Here is a 24,535-nt window from a genome sequence, read left to right on the forward strand (position 1 = left end):
TACATCCGTGACCCCCCCCACTCTAGCTAACAGGCTCACAGCAGCAGCAGAAGCAGCAGTGAGTGTTAAAGAGTCGGGGGCTTAAATAAGATGAGGAGCAGATGAAAGGTCAGGTGGACGGTGACACCGCACTGACCCTTTCCAATCCAGAGACAGAATTAATACCAGTAATGTATCTGTGTGCTGGACGACTTCCTGTCAGGGCCTGAGTTAGAGACCCAGTTATTGATCGTCTTCTTCTCAGTGTTTCTCTAAATGAACGCAGGACAAAGAGCAGCAGCACGAGGGAGTGAGGGAGTGCATGAATGAAAGAGAAGGAGAGAACAAATATAAACACATAATAATAATGAGGATAATATTTAGATTTTACACATTTTCATTTCATGTAGTTTTACTTGGTTGGTTTGCACATTAAAGCTGCTGCACTGGGTTTTTTCTTAAATCTCAATAATGTTTTATTTTAATTGTTTAAATTGAATTTTTTATTGCAGCGTTCCATTGTATGTACAGTAGTCTGTTTCAACAGTTTTATGATATGACATTTTCTTAGGTCCATATTTTTTGACATCATTAGTTTCTATAGTTCCATGCTTTAATTAAACACTTATTCTATTGATTTTTCTCATGTATATTTTTTCCGTGTCATATGATGTTTTTGTCCGTTTTATGTGCATACATGTATATTATGGATAGTATGTGTTACTGTATTTGCGTGTGTGGGCACTTTATGTAAAGTAATATGTAAATTTGAAGTGTGAGAAACTAGAATATGCAAATAATTAAATGTGGAAACTAGGGCTGCGGCGATTTAATCAATTCATTTAATTTAATTAATCTCCAACTATTTTGATTATTAAATTAAAAAATATTCTGTACAATTTTCAGCTTCTTAAATATGAATATTTTCAAAGAAATCATTAAATCTGAATTAACATTTGCAAACATCATTGATTTCGAGAAAATAATCGACAGATTAACCAATTATGAAAATAATCTTTAGCTGCAGCCCGAGTAGAAACAAATAAATTAATGTCATTCATTCATTCAAGCACATTATGTTTCTAGATTATTTATATATTTCCTGTATGTATTGTTTTTATTGCACTCATTCACTTTATCCATAAACACAGTTTATATTTATATTCATAAGATCTGTTTGTTTTTACATTGACTCTTTATCCTCTCTTTATACAAGAATCATAAACAAACAATAAAACAAAGGAGTTCAACTGAGATAGAAAATATAAGAATGTTTTGTCGATTCAAATATTCAACAAATTCTTTTGAAAAACTTCTTTATGAAGTTTCCCCTGTTGACTCATGCTGAGTCACATGATGCTGCGTCATTATACAGACGGACGGAGGGTTTCATCTACGTCTGTCGGAGTCAGAGACGAAGTCAGCTCATCATCGTCATCATCATTATGAAAGTGTGGCCTGAGGCTCAGAGTGTGTGTGTGTGTGAGACGTGTAACAGCTGATCAAACCTTTGTCACCGATGCTTCACCCACAGATTTATGCTTCATTCACCTCTTTTTCCTGAGTCAGAGAGAGAAAAAAACACAACAAGCAGAAACTTTTCACTTTCTTTTTTATAATGCTCATTTATCCTAAATCTTTTTTTACCTCTTAGTGAATCCTGAAGCTGGAAAAACTCGTCCACAAAAAGCCTGGACTACAAACCTAAAACACCACACAGTGCTTCTTCTCTTAATTGAAATGCAACCATTTGATGACATCATGATATGAGGAATGAGTGGTTAATCTCACCAACATGCAGATTATAATAGAGTCTCTCGTGTCCTCACTTAGTGCAGAGTAAACACATTAACTACACTGTGACACTTTTTATTCTCCAACATCATGGTGATGTCATCGTGACCTTGACCACTGAGCAAATCACAGCTCCAACATTTTTAATCTTCTGAGAGGGTCTCACACACACACACACACACACACACACACACACACACACACACACACACACACACACACACACACACACACACACACACACACACACACACACACACACACACACACACACACACACACACACACACACACACACACACACACACTTCATCAGAAATGAGGTTCTGCTTCAATAGGACCAGGTTTAGATGGTCCTGACAAGGTCAGTGTTTATGACAGAAAAAAAAACATCCTAAAGAGGCAACAAATACAAGAAAACACACACACAAACACACATATCTAGAGAGAGAAATTGCTAGAAAAAGCACTGCACATAAATGCACTGTATGAACGAACAGCGGTCAGAGGTCATCCAGACGAGAAAAGCACAACATTAATACACCATTTACCAAAGTACTATTTAGTGTTTGTGGTCATTGGTTTAGATTCAGTCACATGACATGAAAGTCATGTAATAAATATAAGAGCAGTAAAATGTGTCTCAGAAAGAGGCGTGTCCTGGTTCTCAGGGCCAGGAATAATAAAGAGGATGCATTTAATTTGTTATTTTTACATGACAATATATGCATATAATACACAAGCAGCACTAAAATCTGATATTCATATACAAGAAGCACACAAATCCAAAATATATAATATTATGGAATAGAATCGCGAAATTCGAATACGAAGAGGCGTGTTCCAGTTTTATAGTGTTTGTGTAATTTTTTTTCTTGAGATAATTACTGAAATAAAAGAAGAAATATTATTTTAAACATAAGAAAATATTCAGATGATATATACAGAGCACTGGTTTGACGGATGGAAGTGTTTGAGTAATAGAAGCTTTGTATTCAAGAAACAGAAGAAGAAAGAGATAAGAATAAGGAAGAGGATTTTTGAGCATATACTGTATGTATATATGTGTGTGTAGATATATATATATATATATGTAGATATATATATATATGTATATGTGTATAAATATCCAAAATGTTCATATCAAATATAAAAATCACTCAATTCCAACAGAAAAGGGTTTTTTGAGTGCTTTGTACAATTTAGTATCAGTTATTGTTCAAGATTATTGTTGTAAACTGTGCATATTAAACAGAAGAACTGAAATTAAAGAAAATATTTGTATAGAAATCTATATGACATTTATATTCACGAAAAAGTGGGACGCAAATCCAGAAAAGTCATATTAAATATAAGAAGTGATCATGTGATACTCCCCCCCATTCACCCTGCTCTCTTGACCTCTGTGACCTCTCGTGGGTGACGTCACCTCCGTTATTAATTACAGCACTAATGGACGACATCAGTCAGCTGAGACCTCGACCACGACAAAAAAACCTGAAACCACAGTAGATTAAAATGAAAGCTCAGACTCCTGCAGCTCGTCTGGACTTTACTTCCCTTTATTATTACTGTTAAAACACAACAACACACAGAGTGACACAAACCGGTCAAACATGAAAATCAAAAACCTGGAGCCCGAGGTTTTTCCTGAACAACCAGACGACATCACGGACAACTTCCAAACCAAACACGTAAACACATGACATCATCACAGTTAGTCATTAAAAACACGCTTAAACCTGCAGTAACGGATTCTTTCGCTTGTGAAACACGCGCCACGTCATCACGTGATAAACATCTCAACGTATCAATCCATTGTTTATTTCTACCATGATTCATTTCCTCTCTTTTATCTCTCCGTTTCATCTCCTCTGATCGAGGCTGAGGTTTCAAACTCGTGGCCCGGGGGCCAAATGCAGCCCGCCATTCATTCATCTTGCATCATAAATATGTTTTAAATCTCCGAGGTTTGCAAGTGTTCGCACAGAAGTGCAGCCGTAATTATTATGTGATAGTGTTGATACTGTGCTCCAGGTGCTAAATAACCCACTGTTCCAACACTGTCCAGTCCAATAGGTGGCGCTCACTTTACGATTCAACGAATACTATAAAGAAACACATGCTTGTGTGCTTCTTTTTGTAAAGAGAGGCTCTCAAAAGGAGAAAAACTCTTCATTTTTTAATTCAAATTCATTCTTATTACACCCCCTATTGGTATGGAGTGTGGGATTCACTGGAGACACACAAATTGAACCGTAGTGGATCGGATCAAGTAGGCAAAAATAACACTAAGCGGACAGAGGAAGACAAAAATTAAGGCGAGTATGCTGAGGTCCGAATTACAGAAATGATGTCGTCATCCGTGCATGACGGCTAGGACACATACAGACGTCCGTGTGCATATACGTCAAGGTAGGACTTCATACTTTCATGAAACATGGAATTGCTACAAGCCGTCATTTTAGTTCAAAAAGAATCACAGGCGTCCACATCGAGTTAGCATGGCTCGGAAGACAGAGCGACAGAATCTCACACACTTGCAAATGCAGTCACACACACTCATAACTGCCAACATGTGGACCCCATATACAGAGATTTTTGACCACGCAAACAATATACTGTACGTCAAAGTATAATAGTTCTGCGGGACGTGTGTATGTGTCATTAGAAAGTGTAAGTGCACACGGAATACGGAAGGTATGGGGAGACCTCTAGTGGACAGAGAGCACCAAAACTTTTAGCATTATTCAACCTGTATCATAAAAACATGTTTAAAGATCCTCTTATTAAAACAAACCTTTAATTCTACTGTTTAAAAGAAATAGTCTGTTCCACACACACACACACACACAGACACAAATAATCAACAGTAGAAGATGAGCTCATAGAAATACCTGACAGTAAAAAGATAACGTTATCATCCCGAGACAATGGCGTCCTCTTTTTTTTCCCCCTCAAACACAAACATTCACCAAACCTTACATCACAGAGGCACAGGCGTGCACTCTGATTGGCTGACGGCGGCTGCTGGTCGCTGGGAACCCGCCTGTGATTAAAACAACACTCTTTGGTTTGGTCCAACGCCTCCAGCACCTCATCCGCTCGTCTCTCTGCTCCCATTTGGCTCCACTCTACGTGAAGAACTGAGCCACCATGTTGGCCAGACCCAGCAGGATGAGGAGGCTGTGGAAGACGGCCGACGGCCAGCGGAGCGCCCCCTGTCGCTTTAGAGAGATCATGTGCACCAGAGCGGGAAAGACAAACACCAGAGCCAGGCCACATGTGGCTCCTGAAAACCTGCAGGGGGGACAGGGAGGTGATCACTAAGGGGAAGTTAAGGGTTTTGTTGTATGAGATACTGATACATATTGCATAGTGAGCGCCCTGACATACACTTACAGTGACATAAGGATGTATTTTCAATGCTTTATCTCACTGTTCAACAGATTACACCAAAGTCCATAGAGAAAACCAGTGATTTTAGCTCACTGGGACACAGGAGCTGCTGGTCTGCTGCTGCCCCGTGTGGTCACTTTGTGATACTGAAGTAAATCTGAACAGAGGGTTTCAAACACCAAAGTGACAAAATAACACATTTCAAAGTACTGATGGAGGCAGCAGTGGATCAACAACTCCCTGGTGCTGTGATGTAAAATCGCTTATTTTCTCTATGTACTTTGGTGTGGGAGAGTGAGTGACAAAAACTGTCTCACAGTGACATGAAGCGAGGTAGTTTGTCAGTCTGAGAGTGAACTTGCCTGGTTCTAGGTGCAGAGGGCGCTCATAACACAGTCACAAATCTAATCGTGAGTCACAACCTCTTACAACCACACAAAAAAATAAATACAGTAGAAAGCCTACAGAATTTAAAAGTGCTGTTTTTTGAACATGGAGAAAAGACACCAACAAGGATACACTCATGGGAAATGTGTCAAAGACGTGACTAATCTTTGACACAGAGTTTGTATATGTTCATTTAACTGTTGTAAATGTTGTTTTTACCGTATGATTGATCCAATATTAGGATAGAACTTTGCCATCAGGACGCCAGAACCAACTATTAAGATGTTCAGAGCCAGAATGTGGAAGAAACTGAAGAGACAAAGTGAAAAATTAAAATGATTAAAAACTACTTACAAAGTCAACAAAACGTCATGTCAGTGATAGTAAAACAGTCGTGCCCACAGCGGTGATGATGTCATTGGCGTTACCTGGGGTAATGTTTGCCAAAGATCTGACCCATCACCTGGACCCGCACCAAGTATCCGAGCAGAGGGTAAACTGTGATCATCTGGAAGAGCAGGAATGTCCGGGCTACAAACACCATCACGTCGCTGCTCGGGTAATTATCCAGAAAATTCTGCAGGACAAAGAAGAAGAAGAAGAAGAAGAAGAAGAAGAAGAAGAAAGAATGTGTGGTTCAAATCCTTCAGATTATAATTACATCTGTGGATTTCCGGTCATTTCGGGTCAAACTCTGGAAACCTGGCATGGAGGACAGGTGTGGCGAAAATATGATATTGGCATGATGCTTGGATGCGTGCGTTGCACCAGGGCTCTATGGCGCCCCCCTATGGTGGATGGAGGAAGTCAAAAATAAGTTGCCCTGAATTTCACAAAACTTGGTGGGGAAATGCTGTAGCCAAAGACGAACAAAAAAGTCCACAGGAACCATGGCCTCAACTCAACAGGAAGTCGGCCATTTAGAATGCTGGTGTCCATTTTGTCCACATGTCAAAGGAGAATTTTAGCTCTTTACAGCATTTTTCATAACATTCAGTATGATGGGCTGTAGGTTCAGTATTAGGGTTATAACAATACATTATCCTATGAGTGAGCCTCAGATTAAGGTGCAACATGACAAAATGAGCATTTTAGTATGACTGGGGAGACCTCTAGTGGACAAAGGCTGGTTTACAGCTCCTCGACTTTAATTCAGCAGTTTAAAAGAAGAAAGTCCGTCTCTTACTGGCTCGATGCAGTCTTTGAAGAGAGGAGGTGAAGGGAAGGAGGCGAAGATGAGGACTCCCACATACAGATAGGTCAACCCAACGAGAAGATACGCCACGGACAGATCACGCACCTGAAGAAAAACACACGTCACCTTGACAAGAGCAGTACATGACGTCCTGTTTCTCCTGAGGTCAAGAATATAATATGAATGTGGGAATTCGATCAATTTTTACAAAAAAAAAACAATAACATTTGACACTTGTGTTTGATTCAGACTGAACATAAAAATGGATGTAGACTTCTTTTGAGGTTTCGAAATTTGACGTGTGCCAAGCAAACAACGTTTGTGGACAAAACAAGACATTTATGAACATTTTATGGTTTTGAAAACATTTGATTAAATGATTAATCTGAATACAATGTGACAGATTAATCGATTACAAAAATATGTTAGCTAGCCTTACTGATTTTATAAATCAAGTGAGAAGTGGAAGCAAATTTTCTAATAGGCTAATAGACTAAAGTTTACAGAATTGCCCCTGGTGGCTAACTGCTACACTTGTCCTAATTCCATGGCTCCTGTCCATTTTACATACAGTATATGGTGAAATTATGTGTGAGAGACACATACATTGTTCTCCTGGTTCTTGTTGCTCTTCATCAATGTGATGATGCAGTTGTGGATGAAAAAGGCCAGAGTGAGGACACCAGTGAGCTGAGGGAAGCATACCCTGAACTCTGAAATCACAACATCAATGATCAACCAAAAGGTTCATTAAAACAAATCAAAATCAAGTTCATCAATCAGGTTCATCTTTTGAGTGTTGCTATGGAGACAAACATTTACCTGGAACATAGAACCCGGACGTTTCGAACCAGTGGAACTCCAGATGGAAGCCGAGGCGAACAGATTTGATGGTGACGAGAGCGATCAGGTAGATGACTGATATGGTTCCTACACACACACACACACACACACACACACACACACAAACACTTGTTTTTAAATCTTTGTGAGGACACATCATAGACATAATGCATTCCCTAACCATCACAACTAAGTGCCTAACCCTTAATCTAACCCTAACCTAAACCTAATTCTAACTCTAACCCTAAAACCAGGTCTACACCTCACAAAGATACAAACACACATAGTACACACACACTCAGTACTCCAGTTTTTCAGAATCTGACTGAACTGGACCTGACCTCCGAGCGGGCTCCTTTAAAACCACTCTTTTTCTTTCTTACCCAGGAAGGTGAACCTTGCAAAGAAGGAGGCGGAGCGGAAGCAGAGCAGCGGCAGCAGCAGGACGATGAGGTAGAGGGGGATGGTGTTGGTTTTGCTCCACCAGTGTTCAAAGGAGGTGAAGTCGGACGTTTCGTTTCCACTGCTGCTGCTGTTGATGAACAGAGAGGCCATGGTGCTGTTCCCTCCAGGCCCCGTGTTTGGGTACGGACAGATGACTGGTCAACAAATCAAAATCATCATCATCACCATCGTCAATAACATCATAACGTTTCCAGGTTCAGGTCTTAGTTTTAGTTTTAAAAAATTGGTAGAACAGGAACAGTTTTTATGATCAAAAAGGGAAGAATTTAGTAAAGATGGGAAGGTTTAACTTACTCATGATAATACAAAGATACACTTCAAGTGTGTTCAAGCAAAGCCTGTCAGAAATCTGTTTAGAGTTTCTGGTGTTTCTGGTGTCAGAACGACAACATACGGCCATGTTGACATTTTGTCTAACTGCTGGCATCTGCGTGACACGTCACAAATGTGACAGACGCAAAAACGCACACATAAAGCGGCGTTAGCGACAGTTGGCGTCAGTAACTCACCTCTTTCTGAGCCGTTGGTTCCAAACTCTGAATCTGACGCGTTGACATTGTGAGCGTAGTCTGTCAAAAACACACACACACACAAACACATTAGATCCATAGAAAAGCTCTTCCTCTTCCTGCATGCCGATAAATTACCATAATCCCTGCAAGAGATTAAACGTAAACAGTGTGAAGCATCTCTGTGCTGAATGTTACTGAGGAGACAGGCCTGAGTACGTGTCGGACAAAATTCCAGAAGTAATTGACAAACTTGAGTACATGGTAATTTCAAGTTCTTTTGGTGAAACAGAGTAAAATAGGGTGATTTTGTTAATGCCTTTATTTAAAATTACAGTGGACCTTAATCCTTTTCCTACACAACAATTCAAAATAAACCACGATGTGGTCCCAGTTCAACAAGAGTTAATAATGAAGAACTTTAAGGTCATCAATGGGACGAGGAGTTGTTTCCTCCTGGATGTTATAACCTTTGTCATTTGCTGTAACACAAGAGTATGCTTCATCCTACTATGACTATGTTAGATATTTGCTGGGCAAGGATAAAAAAGTCTAAGACGTGTGTCAAGTTCAATATTCACAAAGTCGGTTGGTACAGACAGAAAACCACACCCTAAACCGCCCATCAAAAGAAAAAACTCTGAACTATAGTCCATAAAGGAAGACTGACATCAATGAGGAGGTGGACTTTGACCTCACAGTGTCAGTGTCAGGTCAAATGACCAATTAAAAACACACACCAGACCCAGGTACGGGAGCCTGAAAGGACCAACAATCGACAACAAACAAGTGGCTGTGACCTACTGTAGATGAACTGTCCTGTGTTGTAGAGGAAGTTGGACATGAGGACCCAGTAAACCACCATGGCTCCAATAAGGGACACCATGGAAAACACCAAACTGGACCATTGGCCGAACGCTCCAAAGTAGTACCGACAGACATCCGGGAATTCCCAGTGCGACGTGTCCACGTAGGCTGGACGGAAAACAGAGGACATCGGATTCTTTTAATAAAAAAAATCTACATAACACAAAGTATTTTAGAGAGAAATTATACTCTTATAGACAAAGGAAAAGTCTCTGCATGGATGGATGTGCTAGTGCTAGGTTTATTTCATCAAGTTTAAGAAGCAACAAAGGCGACACACACTTAAAATATGGCTTAGAAAAGCCAGGGAGGGACAAAATTGTGGTGCATCTATGGAGCTGGACCACAACTTTAAACACATCCAGCTCTCTTCTTTGTCTGATTATTCAACTAACAACCATTTGGATAACGGATTATTCAGAAAGAGTTAGACGGAGATCAACTAAAGATTATAATAAAAGAATAAATTAAGCAAAGGATAATAAAATAAATACCAACAGTTGGTATTTTGAGTGCTGCTCAGCAGGGGGCAGACTTCACAGACATTTCAGTCATTTCTTCAGTGAGCTGTTACTTTCACAGTCAGACACAACAGAGCTTAAAGAAAGGTCATGGAGTTGACTAAATCTATATTGCTACCTGCGGGGGAATAAAAACAAAAAAACAATGTGCTCTGTAAATGACGACAATGACGAGACGGTCCACGCCATCGCTCTGCTGTTCCTCTGGTTTTAGTCACTTTGTAGAAATGATTATGGAAGGAGAAAGAAGCAGGACAGATTCTATAAAACTGTCAGAACAGGAAACATAACATAATCTAGTGTCAGTATCCTGATTCCAGGTGCTGGAGGCAGCTTTTCACAGTGAGCAGAGCAGTGTCATACTTCATAGCAAGAGAAGCTAATGTTGCTAAATTGGTGTCCACAGATGTTTTTGTAAAAACTCCCGGAGCAAGGAGAACGACCTCATCATTCGGGCGCAATAACGTGAATGGGATTTGAACGGATGGAAACAACGGACCAAAAGTGATAGAGCAGTGTTCCTGTTGAGACCTCCACCGTGTACATGTCTGTGTTTTGCTGTACTTACGTATGGCTTTCGGAGATTTGAGGACGATGTAACAACAGTAGAGCATCAGCAAACCGATGAAGATGAGGATGAGGATGCCAAGAGTGAAGCCGGCCTAAAAAGGAACAATGACAAAAATGTTAAGTTTCCAGGCAAACAATGAGAACTGAGATCAATAGAAAAACAGTGGAGGATGAGAATAGTAAAGTGAATCACCTGCTTTATACCCCAGGGTATGCTGAGTATAGACGTGCCCATCATCGTGTTCCATATCGCAAATCTGCACGCAGAGAGAAACACAGTGATGACAAAGCAGAGGGAGAGGGGGTGAGTGACTGAAAGATGATGCTGACACAGCTTACATAGTGACGATGCTGGGGTTCTTGGAGGAGTGGTCACTTCCTGTCACCTTGAAGGCCGTCCCCAGCGGGCTGTAGACATAGATCTCCTCGGGATGAGGGATAACATGGTTCGGAGGACTCTGTAAACAAACGGTGTTTGTGAGACGTTAAAATGATAATTTGTGGCTATGACAGTCTGTGCTGTGAAAACATGATTTTAAGCTGCTTATAAACCAAATAAATAAGGCCATGATATCTCTATCTTTTCCAAAAGTGAATCAACATCTCCTGTGTGACGTAAAATTGCTGATTTCATCTATGGACATTCTATGTAGTGAGAAGTGAAACAAACTTCAATTTCTTGATGGAAAAGGCTGTCATTAAAATAAAACTGCAAACAAGTCCTTCTAATAATACACACTAGAGCCTTTTGTTATGTGGCAAAAAAAACAAACAGTGAGGAGGCGGAGCCTGGACGTACCAGCAGTCTGTCAGAGGAGGCCGTCAGTCGACCGTAGTAATGGACTCTACTGTTGAGGATGGCGGCCTCAGCCGACACTCTCTCCTGTGGGTCATGGTCTACGATGTTTCTGGGCTCGACGTGGAAAGGCCTTGACGACAAACAGACAGAAATCATATGAGTAAATGGTCTGTATTTACAGTATATAGTACTTTTCTAGCCTTTTTTTACAGTTTCCTCAACATGAAGATGCCATTACTCACTATCCAGTGGTTGTTTACTCCAACTTCTAGTTCCAGACTCACATGTTATTATTGTTCAAAGAGCCAAAAAAAATGTTTTATGAGACTACCTTGACCTTAAAATTGACCTCGGGACACGGAAATCTAATCAGGTCATGTTTGTGACATACTGCACTCATAAGACTGAGACAGACGGACCATCAGTCGCTGACGTGAAGACAAGTTTATTTAGAAACTAAGAAAAGCGCATTCCTCAGTTCGACTCACACTGAGCACAAACAAACTCTTTGTCTTTGTTTGGACCTAAACTGTGTTTACACAAAAACAATCAATCCCATGCATGTGACTTTCTAGAAAGCTTGTTGCTCCTTGTGAAATACCAGCACACACTGTTAATTCAGAAGGGAATGATGCTAGGGTGGTGGTGTCTCTAGCCTTTGCCAAGCGAGTTCCAGGAAGTCTAACTTGTTCATTAACTCTCACACAGAGTCAATATAAGGTTCAGGTGATCTCAGTCGACACATGACGTGCTTTGTTTGTCACACACACAAAAATGACAGAGAATCTATGCCGCAAATCCTCCACATGATCCACATTCGAGACATTTATAAACACCCACAATAAAGTGCTGTACATAACATCAACACAATGAAATCAATACCATTAAATTAAATTATACCTAGGAGCAAACACGGATTTACAAGCATAAATAGGATTTGAGATTTAGAAAGTACAGGTTCAGTGGCAGAGTCATGGATCAACAAGTTTTTCAGTGTATCACTATCACAACAAAGTTAAAACTCTTTCAAAATCACAAGATCAATCACCGGACTTGACCCAGAACAAGACAGCAGAGTGAGAATCAGATGTCAAACTGTTTGGACGAGGACAAACACAGACTAAGATAGCAAATATTCTGTACTGAACTTAAATGGATACATAATTAACATCTTTAACAATCCTGTAGCAATGAGACAGTTTTATATATAGACTAAAGTCAAAGTATCAACTGCTGCCACTGGTGAATAATTCTGCTCTTATAATTCTGTTCCTTCTTTCAGTTCACTTTCATTGTTTTTTCTGTACATGTATAACATACACACATACCATTTATTATTCAGTTATATTTAAGGTTCTGTCTCTATGTATGCGTTTTCTCAATCATATTCTTTATTATCTATTCCTTAGTGTTATTTAAATTCTGAAAGATCAAATGTAACGCATCCAATCCAAAAACTCCCTCATGAAATGTCTCCATACACATGAAACCCCCCAAAACTATTAGAAACACTGTAGTACATAATATAATTGTTATTTATTTGGCATATTATTTGTATACACAAAAGGCAATTACAATACAATACTTTTACAGATTCTCCTGAAATCATTTTCATGTACGAACCCTCAAAACATTCAGAATCAAACCCTCAAACTTCGCTGTGATCGTGTGCTTCAGAAAATGTGTGTTGCAACTCATCACAGCTCTGAAGATCTTGATATTCAAGGCAAATCCTGACACTGATATTGTGGGAGTAAAAATATTTTTAAAACCAATATAAATCGGCCAATAAAAGTACTTTAAACAGGTTTAACAGCTAAAGTACCTGCTGCAGTACTTGTTCTGTTAAATAAATGTTTCTCATCAGAAAGCATTAATGCAGACACTGTATATCACGTTACTTGACTTTTCTGTTTATCGAAGCACAAAATCCAGAAACCCTGAACATGACTTAATACCTTCACACCATTTAACTTCCTGTTTTCTGGTTATTCATCAAAACTGTGCGTGTGCAACTCAACATGTACAACTTCTCCACGTTATCCGTGTATTGAACAACTCCACAGTCATGTGAAGCACAGACACAGTGGTGGCAAACCACCTGCGTATTGATCAGTGCAGTGTTTCAGTGTGATTTACCTTTTAACCTTGACGTCCAGAGAGTCCGTGGAGCCTCCGTATGATTGGCTCTCTGCAGTTTGTTCTGAGCTCAGCAGAGGCTTGCAGTCGTCCTCCATGATGCCTCCGACTTTCAGCTACAGCTCCTCAGCGCTCATCACCTGACCGGGGAGATATAGGTCATAAAATGTAACCAGAGTCTCCCATGGGACGACTATAAAAACAGGTTTACTGGAACCATGTAGCTGTCAGGGTAGCTAAACATTTCTTCCTAATCTTTGTGATGTGTGAATGAATGTGTTCTGTCGATCCAGATAACAACCGCTGCTCCCCACTCATACTGTGGAAATCAATCTGAGAAATCCATTACAGTGAGCCATGTTTGTCTGCTTGTGTCTACTGGTTTATCAGACTTGAGCAAGTTTTAGTGAATTAAAAGTTAAATAAAAAATAAAACTTCAGCAGGGAATATGAAGAGAACCTACATCAGGTAGTGACAGCACTCTCACTGAAAACATGGCTGCCAGCAGAGACACAAAGTATAGTATGGTTCAGTTTGGAATGGTAAAAGCCCTTTTGAGTCAGGTTTGTGTTTAACATCAAGATTTGTATCAAAACAGACTGTAGGTGTTGAAGACACCCCGGCTGCAAGGTAGATCGCGACCAAGAACCAAATGCATACTAAGCCAAATAAGACTTTAAAGAACCCGAAGCATGAGGGAAATTATCTGGACATGCCTGTGGTCTGATAAAGCCTGGTTCACATTACATGATTTCTAGGCCGATTTTCCAGTCACAGATACTCTTCCCTCTGTATGGATAGATGCCAACAAAAGTATAATTTGGCCAAAGTCCAAAGGCACCAAGAATTGCATTTAATTTTATAATCAGTACTGTAAGAGACACAGTCCTGACACTTTGGTTGGAAATGCCTTTGGTTCAATGGAGCCCCCGAAAATTCCTTTTGCCCAGGGGGCCCAAAGTCCCTTTAAGAACGAACCTGCTGATATCTGTTCAGCTTCACTGTGACAGACATCTCACACACACACACACACACACACACACACACACACTCAAGCGACGCACGTCAACACAACAAACACATGCCTGTACAAAGTTATGAGCCCTGAAGACACAGAGAGTGTGTCAAATGTCTGTGTCCACACTTAAAACCACTGTAACTGCAGACTGCTTCAAGGCATGCGAGCGCACACACACAGAAATTAGTCAGAGTGCTGAGTCTGGAGTTTGGAGTCTAGCTACTTGCTGAAGTAAACATGTTCTGTTTCCCTCTCGTCTACATGAGGTGACACAGCAGACTACCACTGTTGACGACCTGATAAACAGCTAAGCAACATATACACAAACAGATTAATATTTCTGATAGGGCTGCAACTAACTTATTATTATTTTCAAGATCGATTAATATGTCAATTATTTTCTAAATTAATCGAGTACTTTTTGGTCTGTAAAATTTCAGAAAATGTTAAAATGGGGCAAATAAACCAGAAAATATTCACATTTAAGAAGCTGCAAAATAAGAATACTTCCCAATTATCAAAAAGTATCAAAATAGCGATTAACTTAGTAATCAATTAATCGAATAATCATTGCAGCACTACTTTCTGACACAGTTAACTACCTGTTACACAAATAAAGACCTCTTACAGTGGTAACTATTAGACATTTAAGCAACTCTAACAATGCTAACAACTTATTACACATCATCTCTGCATTGCTGAACGGTTTGTGTGAAACGCTGGTATTGGTGGTCAATCGCCTCCTCCTTGGACTGCCCAGTGATGTCGCACAAATTCTGCATTGTAAACTCATTTTTCAGAAGTTTTCTGTGGAAAACATCCTTAGAAATGTGGGACCACAGGGCTGTGGGACCATAGGGTTGTGGGAACGTAGGGCCTTATTTTCAAAATTTTCTGTGAAAAAAAAAATCCTTAGAAATGTGGGAACATAGGGCTAACCCACACATCTGCCTAACTGCCTGTACCAGCTAAACACCTGTTGGACAACTAACTAGCTGTTAACAGCTGAAACTCTTATACAGCTAAATGTGACCCATGAAACCACATGAAACCACATGAAACTTGCAATCTACCTGATACACAGCTCATTAACTAACTAACAACCAGTTTACACAATCAACTGCCTGTTATTCAGCTAGTGATCTGTAACCCAGGTAACTAAATGTACCTCGTAAACTACCGGTTGAGCAGCTAAGTGTACTCTACTAACTAGCTATCAACCAACTAGTACACAGTTAAACTCTTACAATGCTAACTACATACTAAACAAAACCAACTAACAAACTAACTGCACCCAGCAAACCACCTGTTATCCAGCTACTTATCGGACCCAGGTAACTTCAACGACGGCAAACTTAACTAACTTAACTAAACTTAACCAACCAACGCTTACACACCTGACTTTCTGTTACCCACATAACTAGCTGTCACTGTAATTAACGCAGTCTTAAATAGCTAACTCACCTAACAAGCTGATGAACAGCCTTTTACACCGCGTGACCTAAACGTGACCTAAATAAGTACGTTACCTGGCAAACTAGCTTAGAGGGACACACACAAACACACACACGGGCTGTTAGTCCACATCCGTACCGGTCAGCAGAGCGGGATCCTTCCTTGTCGCTGTCCTCAGCTCATTTCAGGTGGCCGTGTCAGCAGATGTTGTAAATAATGAGTCAGTTGTCAACAGACACTTTTGCTCAGCCGCCGCGAACAATAACAGACGCGTGACGATGGGAGCAGCCGCCTTTGTTCGGGGTAATGGCCGATAAATGTCCGTGACGGCGGGCAATACGGTCTGTCCAGAGAAAGTTGTGTTTGTTTGTGAGGTGAATAAAAAAAATAATGGGACGTTTCCTTTTTCTACCGTGTGTGTGTGTGTGTGACGTGCTCTTCGCCGTTCAAGTAATTCCGCAGCTTTATCGCCATCTACTGAGCGGGAGTGAGAAGTTCAGGTATTACCTCTTTATTTACTGAGGGAAACTTGTTTTTCTTCTGTCTTTGGAGGGCAAAAATGTCCACCGCTATGTCATCGTGTATCTCTCCCGAAGTTTATCTACATGCTCTGTATGTAGCAGAATGACAATTGACATTTTGAACAGACTTAGCAAACCAATTGGTTGAATTTTTGATTACATTTAGACTGTGTGTGACTACACACATTTACCTAATATTATTATAACTATTTCTTACAGGAATAGACCTTTTTCATGGCAGCCATTTTGTGTGCTGCTTGGGTAGTGTCTTGATTAATGTAATTTTATATCAATGTAACTGCTGTGAAAAAGGTCTACTAATAACAGGGTGAATGAGGTGGAAATACACACAACACAAACAATACAACTTCTTACTAGCACATACCTTTTCATGCTAGCACAGCTTTAGCTAGCACATTCACACAAACCAGGTTAAAGGCTAACTCTAGCAACCGGTAATGTAAGACAAGATTACTAATTACAGATCCTGCAAGGCGAATCCCACAAAACAACAACATTTGCATTGTTTTAAAAGTAATATAGTGAAACATTTACTTGATATGATATCACACAATGGAAAACCAATGAAAGCGCTGATAATTCTGTAAAACATTTAATGAAAAACATAAAAAGAAAGATGACCAGTACAGCCAATAAACATACAATAGTTTTTCATTTTTCCAAATTCTTTTTCAGCAACAACCATCACAAGTTTTCCAAACAACTGACCTCTCAAAGACGACACTGATGTTAGCCGTTTGCTACGTGAGAAATTATCCCAACACATAAACATTTGAAGAAATGAGTACAAAATTATGTCATTAGATTGTCTACAGATCTTTTAGACCTTTTGTCACAAAGGCAGTGTAACTGTAAATAAACATTTTTTATTTTATTTCCTTAAAAATAAAAAAACCACCTCATGGCCGATTGCTTCTTTAGTTTGAGAAACGGTCGCTTTCACGTTTCCCTTTATCGTATTAATTTCTTTAGTCTGGGGAGGCTACGGCTGATATTTACAGTTAGACTTCACCATTTGTGATCAGGTAAGGTATATATGCAAACTACTGTGCACTCCACTTCTTGTCTTTAGTTTAGAAATTTCAAAGCTGACAACATTGCAATAACAACCTCCAAGTGTTCCCGGTAATGTAGTTCAGAAAATAAACAGGGAAGAACATGAACAATGCTTCAACTTTCTCCACGGGAATCAAAATGCCACTTCCCAACTCTCTTTAGCAGATTTTACACGTCGGAAACTTGGAAGGGCTGTCGCATTTTAACAAGTAGAAAGTTGGAATTTTCCAAATTTCCGACATCTTTGGGAAGCAGCACTATTTGAGAACAGCTGTCGGACATCAATTGTCTCTTATTTATTTTTTTTCCCATACTTTTGATAGTTCCTCTTTGCATGCATTCAGCTGGGGTCCACAAAAGCACCTTTATATAATGTAACATAGCACCATTTTTTCATATAGTTTCCTATTGTACTGGGACCCAACCATTAGCATGCATACACTCTAAAAACAGTTTTTCTTGGTTACCATTTCTAAATGTAGCATCGTTTCAAACGTTACAAGGCAAGTAATGAATATTCATACAGTACTTTACATGTAGAAGATGAACTAATACAGTACACACTGAAGAAAGTGCTAGAGTACAAAACTTCCTTGTTTTTTTTTAAATCTTAACTCTACAGGACTATAGGACACACCAATGTATTACATTACATTTATTTAAATATACACCTTTTTCACATTGTCATTATTCACTTCAGTTCATTTGCTAAATGATTACCCAACATAAACACCTTTATATTTCCCCCATGTCAGAACTCAGAAGGCAAAAAACAAAACAACAAACCGTAACGTCTTCTTCGTTATGCATACATTCACATCACTCTGCACAAGCACAGACACACACGGACACATTGTCAAGGTGAGTCCCGACTCTTTACTTAAAGCTGTTCCAAAAAATGTTCATTGCACATGAGACCACATCAACAAATCCTACATAGTTATTTTTCAGTCATTTATCTCAGCTAAAAATAAAGCACGTGAATCAAAATAAGCAGTCAACAGTCACCTTCACACTGTAAAGGTGCTTTAAGGCGTCAGGGTTGGAAACATTAGATCTTTGTTAAGAGTTCATCAAGTTGTTCGTCAACGTCCAACATCCTGTAGCCCTCCTTCCTCCTGTAGCTTTCTATAGGCTGTGTTCTTGAAATATGATTTTTTTGGGGGTGGTTCATGTCAGTAGTGAGTCTACATGTCTGTCTCCTTAAAGGAACAACCCTACAGGCCGGAAAAATCACTACAACTACCGTTCGTTTGCACTTTTCCTGAAGGACAAGGACGAGCAACTGTGGTCAATCTTTGGCTGAATACACTGCTTCTTGTTGTGCTTTCATACTCCAGTGATTCAGCTCCGCCTTGGCTGTGATGTGAGTTTTAAAAGTAAACAGTGTGTAGATGGATGTGTGGCTGTATGAGATACAACCACCTGCACCAAAAAAAACAAGCCTTTTAGCACTAGCATGGTTCCCAATTGGACGCAAGATCCATTGAGAACCTCAGGAAACCAGCATGTGTTCACACAGTTAAGCAGAACCAAAGTTGCACTGCCCTTCGTCATCAATGGCAGGCGTTTAGTGACCCTTAAAAACACGATAGTGGCAACACGCCAGGTCACGTTGAGCTTCTGTAGATAGAATTCAAGGGACATACCACCCAACAATTATTGATTCTTTCTTTTCTTTGCCATTTTTGGAAGGATGGATCTTCCTTCGGCTTATATTGACACGTCCACTGATGACGTACAGTAACAGTTCACAAGGTCAAACCAAGTGTTTTTTTTAATTGGTTTGAGAGCCGTGAACTGTGCGAAAGCTGCCAGCAAGGAGTCCAAGAAATTTGATTTTAGCCATTTATCAAAACACATAATTCAAATCAAATCTATGCCAGCTTAAGTCTACAAATGGAAATCTGGAAATGGCACAGGTAGGATGTTGTAGACGTCAGTTGAAGTAAATTTCCTCAGGTGAGCCTTTGGTTAAGCAGCTTAAACAGCTTAATCCAATTGTTCCTGCTGGCAGCAGTGTTTTCACTCCGAGAAAAGAGCTCACAGCTCTGATTATAATGTCAGTACCTCATACAACCACCATTTTAAAGTGTCATGTCTGGGCCTGATTGATCAGCCTGACCGAGTCATCAGCCACCAATTTGATCCCAGTATCTAAAATCATTGTGACCACAGCTGCTGCTCTTTCTCTGGGAGTCGGCCACAGTTTTTTAAAACCACCATCAAAGTCCATGGAGAGAGAGAGAATTAGATTGAAAGTGCACTCTCCGTATACTGTAACTGTCCAGTTTCCATTCACATGAGTCATGCAAATAATCTATAATAGTTTATTTCACAGGTCTAACAATTGCTGAATCATTTACTGTGGAAATAACCAGGAAAGAAATGGATAATTTGTCATTAATTGTAAAAAAAGTAAATGTATCCAGACATTCTTAAGAAAAAGGATTGAATCAGTAGGTGTGTGCATCTTTCTAGTTATTCTCATCATTCATAATAATCTTAAGATTCTATTTTTTTTCACATCAAAAATGTATCCTAACAACTTTTGTTGAGAGACATTTAGAGTTTAAAGCTTATTTATACTTGAATCTTCGCAGTTATGTCGCCAATCACAATTCTTGTGACATTCAATTTTTATAACATCTCTTAACAATGGTGCGATTACTAGCGCAGACTAAAGGAACTGAGTATTGTTAAAAAGTGTGTTTTATTCAGCCCATGAGCTCAATATATAGTCCTCTATTAAGAAATCTATAACAGTGAGCAGGATGGAAATTCTTAACACGTGGATCCACAATTGTCGCATGGTCGGAAAAGTCCGTCTATGTCAGCTGATTTTTAAAAAAAAATTTACAGAAGTGCAGATTTTACCTAAAGTGCTTTATCTGGGAATATTTGGGATTTGAGGAAGAAGAATAAATATCACGTCTTAATATCGGAGCCATCAATGCTGAATCTGATCAGTGCAGATAATTTACTAAATATTCTAAATCCATTCATTTTTTTAAAGTAATTTGTGCTTTGAATTATACATTTTCTTACTATATATAATTTTTTGAAAAAAATCTATATAAGAAAATAAAACAAGAAATCTCTGGTCCTTCACCTGCCAGTACAACAAACACAAACAGTTGTGTGCTTTTCACGCACCTTAAGACATCAAAATCCAACTATTCCAACTCTGATTTTCATAAGACAACTTTTAGAACTTTTTTATAAGTTGTTGTTTTTTGCCATGAAAGAAAAAACTATGAAAGTTACATCTCAACTGCACTAAATATAGTAGTTCACTGTAAAGTTATGCTTTGACAATGAGCCTGGTTCTACTTTTCCAACATGTTCAAATTCAAAAGTGGACAATAACGTGAATATTACTTTAATTGGTTGCTTGAATAAAACTCTGTGAGACTAAAAGCTGTGAACCAATTGGTTATATTTATATGTATCTGTGAACAGTCTATCTTTTGGGATCATATGAAGTGTATTTATTTTTTGTATTTGGTTGTATTTGAGACACAATACTTATCGCCCTTTTGAATCTTGTACCTGGCAAATACTCAAAAAACTCCACTAAAAGTAATAAAAACTAAGCTAAAACTAAGCATTTACAAAAAAATAAAAACAAGCAAACCTGCTCTAAAAACGAATTAAAACCAATGAAAAATACAAACCTATTACAACCTTGATCCTAACGCCGTCTCTCAAAATGTAGTTGAATAATTGAGTTAAATAAGTCACGAGGGTTAACCACTCTCTGTAACAGTAATGCTGTAATTTTAGGTAGTTGTTGTCACACTGATGAACTTTATTTACATGTGGGGTTTTTTAATCAATTTGGTTTTAGTTGATGATACAAAAACAGTTGAGACATAAATCTAAGCAATATATGGCGCAATAATTTTTTTAAATATCAACAGAGGATCTATTTATATTAAAATAATGTTTAATCACTCTATGATTACTTCTGCACAGACTCCAAATAATGTCAACTAACAACAAAATGGCTGCCCCAGGGTCTTCTTTTTTGTGCCAAGTGGGAAAGTAGAGACGTGTCAGCGGTCTTTATTTACCGTCATTGTCCTCGACGCTGTGTTGTTTATGATGGATGTGCTTCAGTTGCACCGTACCCATCAGCTGCCACCTGGAGCATTTGTTTTCTGTCTACGTGGAATCTGTAGCAGTGCAGAGAATGAATAAAGACGACCCCCACTATCACCGCCGCAGCTGGTGCTGCACATCATCGTGTCCACCACAGAACGCATGGAAAATGCTTTTACTTTGGCTAAATCGGTGAATAAATGTGGGCTGCGAGCCTGAAATCTCCATTATCTACAGCAAACACAGTTAACTTTCAGAACAATGAGGTCTCTGTGTGTACGACAGCAGCCACGATCCTCCCTGTCTCTCTACTCCTGTCTTTTTGTGATTAAAGGAAAAGTCTTCGGGGTCCAATGTTTTTTATATGTTTGAGGCTTCAAAGCAACCAGTCAGATGTTTCAGATTCAATGTTAATCACTCCTATGTTTGGGGGGGGGGGACTAAAAGATAAAGGATATTGATTGCATTGGCTCATAAATTCTTTTAGATTTTTTGTTAAAACAGGAAGTTTATCTGCATGTCCTGCTTCTCCTTCAGGTGAAATCACAAAGCACGCTATTACATTTCACACACAGCAGGGGGCGCACTACCTGCTCTACACTGCACTGGAGAGAGAAACTTTTGTCGATAAACATTACAGCAAATGTTTTCATTCATCTTTGACAAAACTACTGATTTAAAAGCCTATTCCTATAGTTTGTGTGTACTTGTTCTTCTCTCTTTATGGGGACCGTGACACACACCCCAAGGTGTGAGGACAGTTTCACTGGTACCTTTTTATGGACCTTAGTCTAAACCCAGTTTATTGAGGACATTTTAAAAAAAGTGGGGACATTTTAGGTGATCCTCCATTTCACAGAGGCCCGTTTAAGGGTTGACACAAAAGTAAACGTTTGTGTGTGTACTGGTACTTATACCTCTGTGGGGACCTTAATCTAAACCCAGTTTATTTAGGACATTTTAGGTGGTTTTTAGGTTGTTAAAATGGAGGCACGAGTTTGTATGTGTACTCTTCGCCGGGACCTTAATATGTATCCCACTTTTCACAGGGCTGTTTGAGGGTCAAGATAGAAGTACAAGATTGTAAATGTTGTGTGTAACAACTGTATCCTAAGATGATGTTGAACTGCCACAGTTGAACCACCGTGGCACAGGTCCACAAAATGGAAAAGAAACATCAAATGCACGATGTCTCTATTATTTCGTACTTAATGCCGCCCCTGGTGTCATGTGCCTGTCACACCAGTGTCTCCAGTCCTGACACCCCGCCACCTCTCACTGGAGCAAATGTTGCTCCTCGTAGCTTAGCTACCTTTTCTGTCCGGTGCGAACTGCAGGTAACACGTTATGTCTCCTGCTTTGAGCTTGTTGGCCAGCAGGGGGAGCAGGAGGTAAACAAGTGATTTGCACACTGCAAGTTCTCCTGTTCATTTGTTTCCTTTACTTGCTTTTTAAATATAAATATTAATAAAACTTTGTCATTTCCTTTCTATACAATTTCATAATTTGTACTTTTCATAGAAACTAAAGTGTCATTGGTTCATCTTTTACTGTCACTGATGACTGACAGGGTTGTTTTTTTACTTGCTATAAGGAAAGATTATTAAAGTGGTCTCCCTTTTATCAACCATGTTCCTAAAATCCCACTATCACCGTTCAAACTCACTTATCATCAAAAGCTGAGCATCTGACCCAGATAAATTAATCTCCTGCTGTGAAGGGAGAAACACTCTGGAGAATGTCCAGATTCACATTGTCCAAACATTGTCCAGGGTTTTTGCGTCCAAGGACGTTTAAATCCAAGATCACACTTTACGACTTCCAGGGTCAACATCTTTTACCAGACATATTGAGTTAACTTGACGACGCTCACCTCTCATTTAAGAGGTTTCTGAAGTTCTCAAGAACTTGGACCAGAGGTGGAACGGCGTTATACCTTTGTGGGGACCTTAGTATAATCCTAGTAGATTGAGGACATTTTGAAAAGTGGGGACATTTAGAGGTGGTCCTCACTTTCTAAAAGGCGTCTTTAAGGGTTGACACAAAAGTAAAAGTTTGTGTGTGTGTGTGTACTTGTACTTGTATTCATGGGGACCTTAGTCTAAACCCAGTTGACTCAGTACATTTTGAAAAAGTGGGGACATTTTAGGTGGTTTTTAGGGCGTCAACATGGAGGCTCAACTTCGCCTTGAGCAAGTCCTCTTGTCTACAACAAACCAGTGAATATGTCGATGACCCGAACGACTCGGAACCTTCAAAGACAACGGCAGACACCACAGAGTCGTCAGTGTTTTTGCTATGCAGTTGGCCATGACAGCACCAGGTGTCAGCATTAGCGACATATTTAGCCGTGACTTAACAAAGTCATTGGTAAAAAACCAAACATATCTTAACACCATCTTACACTTGGACTGACCCTGGCCAAGTGACCATTAAGACCCCGTCCCCGGCCTCTGATCTGCAAACTCTGTTTTGGAATATTTTGTGATTAACGACAGCCAACCGTGTGCCAATCAGACGGTGATAAGAGCTCGTCTGTTATCATATTATCTGGCTGAAAATCATAAAGTCAGTCAGTCAGTCATCATCTAACCGCTTTATCCTCCACCAGAGGGTCGCGGGGGGTGCTGTGCCAATCTCAGCTACATCGGGCGATAGGCGGGGTACACCCTGGACAGTTCGCCAGTCCATCGCAGGGCCACACACAGATAGAGACAAACAACCATTCACTCTCACACTCACTCCTACGGTCAATTTAGAATGTCCAATTTACCTAATCCCCACATTGCATGTTTTTGGACCGTGGGAGGAAGCCGGAGAACCCGGAGAGAACCCACGCACACACGGGGAGAACATGCAAACTCCATGCAGAAAGGCCCTTGTTCCAACCGG

The 24,535-nt window shown here is 39.7% G+C and overlaps 1 protein-coding gene across 3 annotated transcripts; it reads right to left on the bottom strand.

The window, feature by feature from the left end:
- Positions 1 to 3,282: 3,282 nt before the first annotated feature.
- slc38a9 (solute carrier family 38 member 9) lies at positions 3,283 to 16,344 on the bottom strand. 3 transcript variants are annotated; one of them, XM_044012847.1, is made up of 15 exons: positions 16,080 to 16,344; positions 13,468 to 13,607; positions 11,329 to 11,458; positions 10,869 to 10,987; positions 10,723 to 10,786; positions 10,528 to 10,621; positions 9,376 to 9,546; positions 8,572 to 8,631; positions 7,981 to 8,196; positions 7,577 to 7,684; positions 7,361 to 7,467; positions 6,746 to 6,859; positions 5,988 to 6,136; positions 5,779 to 5,868; positions 3,283 to 5,073 (listed from the first exon to the last, which is right to left on the bottom strand). In XM_044012847.1, exons 2-15 carry the CDS (start codon positions 13,563 to 13,565, stop codon positions 4,908 to 4,910), a joined length of 1,686 nt encoding a protein of 561 aa, XP_043868782.1. In that variant the 5' UTR covers positions 13,566 to 13,607; positions 16,080 to 16,344; the 3' UTR covers positions 3,283 to 4,907. The 3 variants fall into 3 exon arrangements, with proteins under 3 accessions (XP_043868782.1, XP_043868783.1, XP_043868785.1); XM_044012848.1 differs by lacking the exon at positions 16,080 to 16,344 and adding an exon at positions 16,016 to 16,076; XM_044012850.1 differs by lacking the exons at positions 3,283 to 5,073; positions 5,779 to 5,868; positions 5,988 to 6,136 and adding an exon at positions 6,143 to 6,347.
- Between the last annotated feature and the right edge of the window lie 8,191 nt (positions 16,345 to 24,535).

This window comes from Solea senegalensis, linkage group LG21 (assembly GCF_019176455.1).
Source record: "Solea senegalensis isolate Sse05_10M linkage group LG21, IFAPA_SoseM_1, whole genome shotgun sequence".
Lineage (NCBI taxonomy): Eukaryota > Metazoa > Chordata > Actinopteri > Pleuronectiformes > Soleidae > Solea > Solea senegalensis.